At 40.1% G+C, this 8432-nt stretch overlaps 1 protein-coding gene across 3 annotated transcripts; it reads left to right on the top strand.

Moving 5' to 3' along the window:
- Positions 1–2971: 2971 nt before the first annotated feature.
- LOC108411820 (zinc finger protein 3-like) lies at positions 2972–7045 on the top strand. Of its 3 annotated transcripts, XM_017683574.2 has the most exons (3): positions 2972–3047; positions 4327–4418; positions 5622–7045. In XM_017683574.2, the coding sequence occupies exon 3, from the start codon at positions 5705–5707 to the stop codon at positions 6473–6475; it is 771 nt and encodes a 256-aa protein (XP_017539063.1). In that variant the 5' UTR covers positions 2972–3047; positions 4327–4418; positions 5622–5704; the 3' UTR covers positions 6476–7045. The 3 variants fall into 3 exon arrangements, with proteins under 3 accessions (XP_017539063.1, XP_017539064.1, XP_037387706.1); XM_017683575.2 differs by lacking the exon at positions 4327–4418 and having other exon boundaries at positions 2997–3047; XM_037531809.1 differs by lacking the exon at positions 2972–3047 and having other exon boundaries at positions 4264–4418.
- Positions 7046–8432: the final 1387 nt, after the last annotated feature.

The raw sequence follows: 8432 nt of genomic DNA, 5'->3' as shown, positions 1-8432 counted from the left end.
ATGGCTTAATTGAGCTGTTCCCGCCACTATAATGTTTTTACAGCCCTAATGAAAAAGGGATCAAAATGAAAGTATTTCAAAGTTTCCCAGATGAATGTAAGACTAATGCTGTAAAAATATTTTGGAAATCTAAGAAAAGAATCAAGGGGTTGCCAACACGCGAGTCTTTGTATTGTACCAGATCTAAAACGAGTCTGATGTTATTCAAAATATCCTTCAGAAAACATGACTGGCATTCATCAATGAGCTCATTAATTCCACACTTTAGCCTTTTTGCTAAAACAATAACCAGAATGTTGTAATCATTGTCAAACAATGTTATTGGATGCCAGTTATCAAAAAGCAGGGGGTCTCTGGCTTAGGAATTAATGTTATAAGGCCCTGTTTTAATGAATGGGGTAATTAGTCTTTTTCAAAAGCTTCTTCATGTTGTAAGCAGAAAATAAGATATGAGGTCTATAAATTCCTTAGTCAAAAAAATTCGGAAGTCAGACCATCACATCCAAGGGATTTATTATTTTTCAGGCTCTTTATTGCTTCTTAAATGGAGGTTTTTCAGAGGCACACTCCAAATGGAGAGGAGAAGAAAACTGACAAGATGGCTGCACGAGAGACCAATGAAACCACAAATGTGAGTGTTTTCCCCTTTTTAAAAATTCATTAACCACTGTATTATTTTTCTTTAATGTTGTTTTGGTGGTTGGTGTAGTGTAGTGTAGAGGTTAACACCTCTGCCTTCTATGCTACAGACTGGGGTTCAATCCCCCACCAGGGCAAGCAACCTACACTATACCAATAAGAGACCTTGGGCAAAACCCCTAACACTACCTTGGTCTACCTGTGTAAAATGATCAAACTCTAAGTCGCTCTGCATAAGAGCATCAGCCAAATGCCAGAAATATTTTGGTGTATTAAGGTTGTTTTCTTCATAACAAGCATAAAAAATGCTAGTAGCGTGCTAATTTCTCGGTAGCTAGCTAGCTAGCTAACTTTCCTGTTCCACTTCAAATAGTCTGGCAGTGTTGATGCCTGAAGCACCAAAATGTAACTGCTGCACCATTTAAGGTGGAACAGGAAAATTCAGAGAAGAAGCTGGTGAACAGCTGACTTCAGTTTCATATCACCAAAGAATTAGCGGTGGGCAATAATAAACAGTTGTCTTAAAACCATCTTTGAAGGCATGCGATGCTCTAAATGTAAATAAAGCCCAACAGTGAGGTTGCTGAACTTTATCCTCCTCTGCTATCGCTACAGATGGGCCAGGTTGACCACAGAGCACCGCTATTTGCTGTTAATTAAGCAAGGGTTTTTTTTTCCCAGGCTTTGCCATTTCGTATGGCAAGATTTCAACCACTACCCCTTGCAACTCTGTTAGGGTGACACTCAAAAACAAGGGGTAGGGGTAAAGATAAGAAATAGGATTGGGCCTTAGAGAGGAAGTGCTACAATGTGTGGAGGGAATACTTCCATCTGAAAATTGTTAGAATTGTGAGAAGTACAAAGAACAGCATCTCCTTCATTCTCCAGAAATTGCTGTCCATGCATAAGCACAGCCTGCTGCCGTGGCTTCTTGGTCAGATGACACTTTCTGACGTCCTGATGAAAGAAGAATCTACTCACTGGAACCTGAGTCGTCTAAATTGGAATCACTGCAGCTACTACAGCTGGTGTCAGAGCTATGGCTTGTGGAACTTGTAGAGCAGAGGTGTCCAAACTTATCCAGAAAAGGCCAGTGTGGAAAGCCTGCAGCCACACTGGCCCTTTGTGGATAATATTGCACACCACTGCTATAATCTGGGCTAGACCCTCAATGCTGTTCTGGGCTTTCTGGATGAGATCACTGGTTTAAGGTGTGGTGTTCACCTGATGTCCTCCTGATTTTGAGCTGCGTTGGTCTCAGTAGACTGCGGTGGTGTTGATCCCTGTGCTTTATTGCTATAAGAACCTGGGCGTTTAAAGTAAGTGAGGCCTCATTCCTGGCACAGATTACACTCTTCACCTCTATGCCCAAGCTCCCCACACTTCCAACACTTCAGAGCCTCACAGTCTTTCATTACATTACATTACATTACATTAACATTTAGCAGACTTACAAATAATGTGGTACATAGACTTGATGGTCTTGGTAAATACAGTGAAGTAGTCAGACTTATTTATTGTTACGGCCAGGGAGTTTATTCATGCCCAGTCAGAGCGCTGGAGGCTGTGCTTGACTGAAAACGGGTGGATTTAAAATAACCACCGTTCCATTGTGAAGCCGCTTCAGGCCAGATGGTGGCGCTAATTCTGTTTAACTTTCTCCGACTGCTTTATAGCGGAGAAGCAGACGGTTGTGTCGCGGCAGTCCCAGAGAATGTGTAGAGAGGAGAATGGAATTACCACTGTGGGCCTCCGGTTCTCTCAAACGTTAGAGGGCGCTCCCGAGTGAGTCCAAAATGAATGGGTTGATATGGAGCATTTGAGTAAAATCATAGTTTAAAAATGTTTAAGCATTTTAATGTAAAAGACTGCAATTATTTCCTGAACAGTGAATGTCGTAAAACATTTTAACACCGCTGTTATATTTTTAAGAGCTTTTAAACTCGAGTTGTAGGAGTTTAAAACAGCGCCTCGTGTCTGTCCATGACATCAGTGAGCAGGAACAGCCAATGAGCTGCTCCGCTCGCCCGTCAATCATCACTCTCTAGCAGTAAAGCCCGCCTTCTGCTGCCCTAAACCCGTTTGCTGTCGAAAAAAATAAATATATAGATTAATTTTCTTTATTTTTTTTTGTGAAATACATGCTTCTGCTTTCTAAAATTAAAGAAACGTTCTGGGCGAGTGATTAGAAACTATTTAACTCTTCGTTTTTAGCCGTTGAGCTCCATTCACTCCCATTCATTGAGGACTCCCTCGCAGGCGCCCTCTGCTGCTTGGCCGTCCTGTTTGTGATATAACGGGAAGAATAGGGAGTGGCCAGGCTCCTCATACACCGGCTCTGGCAGTCCACGCCTCCGCGCTCATACAGCGTTGTTGGAGTAACGTGAACAATAACTGAACTATTGAAGGTAGGAGGCTGTCCGACACTGACACTTATTCTTCATTCACTCTGAGATAAACAGCTGGAGACACATTCTGAAAATACGATTTAGAGGGTTATAAAAAAAGATTAGACAACACAGAAGCAGCTGCATTTAAACTTGGCCGAGTGAGCGTTTGGGCCAGAATATTTAGTCGCTAAGGTTTTTCTACTTTGCCTGGTTCAGACATGGGTCAGTGTTTTATACAGTAGCGTAGCGACCCTCAAACTGCCTGTACAAAATCCTCGCTGGTACAGCACATCCATTTTCTCTTATTTCCAAAAAGGAACAGATGTTTCGGGTTAAAACTTAATAAACCATCACCTATCGACTTATTATTAGCAGTCTGAGCAATCTTTCATTGTGGACATTTAGATGTGATTCCATGAATATTCCAATTGCATATAATCAAACCAGCTTTCCAATTTTCCATCATCAAACCAGTTGCACTGTCAATGATGTTCGAGGTCTTTTCTAAGACGCTGTAGCTTTTTCCATCACTGATTCTTGAGATAAGAGACAAAACATGTTCTATATCGAGAAGTCATACTCGCATTAAAAAAAAATCTCAAGAAATTGATTATAAAATTACTTAAAATGTTAAATCTTGTGTAAAGCAAGGGGTGTCCAAACTTATCCGGAGAAGGCCAGTGTGGCTGCAGGTTTTCACTCCAACAAACCTGGACGTCTCCTGATAAAATGTTTGAAGACTAAGACCAGCTGGTCAATCGGGTGTGCTCCAGCTTTCACTTTGGAGTGAAAACCTGCAGTCACACCGGCCCTTTGTGGATAATATTGCACACCCCTGCTGTAATCTGGACTGGACCCTCAATGCTGTGGACTTTCTGGATGACCTCACTGGTTTAAGGTGTGGTGTTCACCTGATGGCCTCCTGATTTTGGTCTCAGCAGACTGCGGTGGTGTTGATCCCCGTGCTTTATTGCTAGAACCTGGGCGTTTAAAGTAAGTGAGGCCTCATTCCCGGCACAGATTGCACTCTTCACCTCTATGCCCAAGCTCCCCACACTTCCAACACTTCAGAGCCTCACAGTCTTTCACTTGATGGTCTTGGTAAATACAGTGAAGTAGTCAGACTTATTTATTGCTACGCGCCAGGGAGTTTATTCATGCCCAGTCAGAGCGCTGGAGGCGGTGCTTGACTGAAAACGGGTGGATTTAAAATAACCACCGCGGTTCCAGTGTGAAGCCGCTTCAGGCCAGATGGTGGCGCTAATTCTGTTTCTAACTTTCTCCGACTGCTTTAAAGCGGAGAAGCAGAAGGTTGTGTCGTGGCAGTCCACGCCTTCGCGCTCATACAGTGTGTTTGGAGGAGCAGAAAGAAGAGCTGAACTATTGAAGGTAGGAGGCTGTCCGACACTGACACTTATTCTTCATTCACTCTGAGATAAACAGCTGGAGACACATTCTGAAAATACGATTTAATGTGTTATAAAAAAAAAGATTAGACAACACAGAAGCAGCTGCATTTAAACTTGGCCGAGTGAGCGTTTGGGCCAGAATATTTGGTCGCTAAGGTTTTTCTACTTTGCCTGGTTCAGACATGGGTCAGTGTTTTATACAGTAGCGTAGCGACCCTCAAACTGCCTGTACAAAATCCTCGCTGGTACAGTATAATTATTTTCTCTTATTTCCAAAAAGGAACAGCTGTTTCGGGTTAAAGCCTAATAACCCATCACCTATCGCTGTAGTTCCTCGCTTATTGGTCTCTCTGTGGCTGTTCCTGGTGCTTTCAAGTCAACCTGATTTCTGAAGGGACAGCTGGCTTGTCTCTTACCTTTATTATCAGTCTGAGCAATCTTGCATTGCACAATTAGGTCTGAATATTTATATAATAATATCCATGAATATTCCAATTGCATATAATTAGTCCAGCTTTACGATTTTATATGATCAAACCGGCTGTGCTGACAAGGATGCTCAAGGTCTTTTCTAGGGCTCTGTAGCTTTTTCCATCACTGATTCTTGAAAAAGGGGACAAAACATGTTCTATATTGAGAAGTCATCTTTGCATTAGAAAGTCAAGAAATTGATAATAAAATTACTTAAAGTTAAATCTTGTATAAACTCATTAAATTGGTTTAATGTATTCTTAAATAATTTAATTTCACCTGGTTAAAGTGTAGGCAGTGCATCTGGAAAGTACATGTAATTTAACTTGTTCTCAGCAAGAGGTCACATTTTTTATATATATATATATATATATATATATATATATATATATATATATATATATATATATATATATATATATATACACATACATACATACATACACACACACATACATACATACATACACACACACACACATACATACACACACACACACACAGGATTCTCTGACATTCAGCGTAGACCAGGAGTTTATATGTCTATTGGAGGAGTTGGGGTGATTATGTGATAGACTTTCCCCACATCAGGTGAAAGTTTATTCTTTCTTTTTAGACTTCTGGTAAGTTGATGCGAGTAAAGCATTTATGATTTGGTTCAGAATACTTTGTTACATTTAACAATGCTTTTTTCCCCCCTTTACTCTTCCAGAAATGATTGACACCATGTTTCAAGTCTACCCTTGTTGCTAGCGTCCAATTTGTTAAGCTGCAGAAACAGAATTATATAAGAATATGGTTTCCGGGAGAAGCTCCTGTACTCAGCAAACGTCATCTGGCACCCTCCACATGAACATGTCTCAGAAACTAACAAAGACACATAGCAAAGCGAGAAATCACTGCTGCACAGAGTGTGGAAAAAGTTTTAGTCGTCAGAGTAATCTCCAGCGACACCAGCGCATTCACACAGGAGAGAAGCCGTATCAATGCTTAGACTGTGGCAAAAGTTTTAATGTACACAGTCATCTTCAACGACACCAGCTTATTCACACAGGCTTTAAACCATATCACTGCTTGGAGTGTGGGAAAAGTTTTAATAAACAGAGTAATCTCCAACAACACCAGCTCATTCACACAGGAGAAAAGCCATATCACTGCTCAGAGTGTGGGAAGAGGTTCAGTCAGCAGATCATTCTCCAACGACACCAGCGCATTCACACAGGAGAGAAACCGTATCACTGCTCAGAGTGTGGGAAGAGTTTTACTGTACAGAGTACTCTCCAACGACACCAGCGCATTCACACGGGAGAGAAGCCGTATCGCTGCTCAGAGTGTGGGAAGAGTTTTAATCAACAGATTGGTCTCCAAAAACACCAGCGCATTCACACAGGAGAGAAGCCGTATCACTGCTCAGAGTGTGGGAGGAAATTTACTGTACAGAGTACTCTACTAAAACACCAGCGCATTCACACGGGAGAGAAACCGTATTACTGTTCAGAGTGTGGGAAGAGCTTCCGGCATTCAAAGACTGCGAAGACACACAAGTGCACGAAGAGCAGTGGTTGAAATATGCATAACGGAGTGTAATCATAACACCGTGCCCGGAGTCTGGAGAAAACTGCTTACATCTCAGATTCAAGTAAAAGCTGTGTTCAGACACCTTGAAATTTACCACCTTTTCCTACCTGTCTTGGAAACCATATTTGTGACACCGTCTGACACTGTCTGAATACCAGGGGAGACAAGAGAAGCTTCTCCAAACACGTGTCAAATCAGCTTTCATCAGAGGACTAATGTGTGTAAGTTACCCAGGGGGTCTTCTAAAGATTTCCAAGTGAAATTACTGCATGCACACCTAGAGAGAACAGACATGGAGCAACCCAATTATATTACATTTCTGTATTATTTTTGTGTTTACATATTTTCTGTGTTATGCATGTTGTACTTATAGAACAAAAAAAAAGTTGTTCAAAAAATACACAATTGTGAAATGAGTTGGCTCTGTGTAGCAGCCGTGATTAGACACCAGAGTATTAGGGGTGTGCTTTCAAGTGAGTGTTGTGATATACTCAACTCATCAGTAGTCGAGTTTAAATGTAATTATGTTGAAAAGAATCAGCTCTCCCATTTCCCTGATTTCTGCTTGTTCTCTCCATTCCTCCTGCTCCTTTCCTCTAATCGATTATTTTGTGTACTCGCATGGTAGATCAGGGGCAGTAGGAAGGGAGGACTAGGACAGGTGCAATAGTCTTGATGCCAGTGATGGACACTAACTAAGTAAATGTAATTCATTACTGTAGTTAAGTACTTTTTTCATGTATCTATACTTTACTGAAGTATTTCCATTTTGGGAGACTTTTTACTACATTTCAAAGTCAAATATCTTACTTTTTGCTCCACTACATGTAACATGTCAAAACGAGAGAAGCGTGAAGCAAGAACACCAATCAGAGCACAGCGCAGTTTGTTTTGAGCTTGTTTTGATCTGTTGGACATACCGACCCAGTGCAGCACACGGTTCAACGTTAGTGCAGCAGCATATAAATTTGGGAGTATCTATTCAACATAAATGATGAACTAACCTAACTGTGTAAATAGACCACAATATAGAAATATGTACACATATGCAGTTGTGACTGACGTGTGTTTTTTTTTTTTTTTTTTTTTCTGAATTTATACAAACACTTGCATTTTGTAGTAAACTTGTTTTTGGTAGTTTCTGTTTATGAACAGAGACCTACAGATGGAGTATAGTAAAGGAAAACTCATTTGTGATCCTAAGTTTAAAGCAACTTTTACTCAACTTTAACTTGTAACGAAGTTACAAATAAACTGAAACATTGCTTGTTCACAAAATGTTATTTTAGAGCCACTCAGTTCTACCTGATGGAAACTGTTTGCCTTCAGTGTTTTGCGCTTATGATCATGTTAATAGACATCAGTGTCACTAATTAATGACATTCTATTAAAAGATTAGTTTACCAACAGTGACACTGCAGGATTTTCACCTAAAATGAGTTCATGAAGCAAGAGACTTGTTACAAAAATGATAATAGGACATTAGATTCGTATTTAATCTTTTAGTACTTTTGATAATTTGAAGGAACATACTTTTGTACTTTTACTAAAGTGGATGTCTAAAGGTAGGAACTTCTACTTTTACTGGAATAATATTTTACTTTGGGTATCTCTACTTTAACTCAAGTACATGATTTGGAAACTTCGTTCACCACTGCTGGATGCAACCGTGGTGGTACTGTTTCAGGTTGAGGGAAGTTTCTCTTCATTTTCAGCCTCTTGGAATTATCTGTAATGTGTAGAAAGACGATGAACATTTCAGTAACAAGTAAAAATCTTTGTAAGTCTAGGACTTTGAGAAATGTAAGGTACGTGATATTAAATCTCTTAAAATTAAATATTGTAATGCATAAGTTGGAATAGACAAAATAGAACCACTAGCGCCACACATCTAATTAATACCACAAATCTAAATATTATTATTATTATTAATAAATATATGGTA

The sequence above is a fragment of the Pygocentrus nattereri genome, chromosome 20, assembly GCF_015220715.1.
Source record: "Pygocentrus nattereri isolate fPygNat1 chromosome 20, fPygNat1.pri, whole genome shotgun sequence".
Lineage (NCBI taxonomy): Eukaryota > Metazoa > Chordata > Actinopteri > Characiformes > Serrasalmidae > Pygocentrus > Pygocentrus nattereri.
The sequence above is the reverse complement of the archived record's forward strand: the minus strand, read 5'-3'. Positions and strand labels throughout refer to the sequence as shown.

Bases quoted from the DNA above. Each gene is read 5' to 3' on its own strand.
- LOC108411820 (XM_017683574.2), top strand. From the start codon at position 5,705: ATGGTTTCCGGGAGAAGCTCCTGTACTCAGCAAACGTCATCTGGCACC.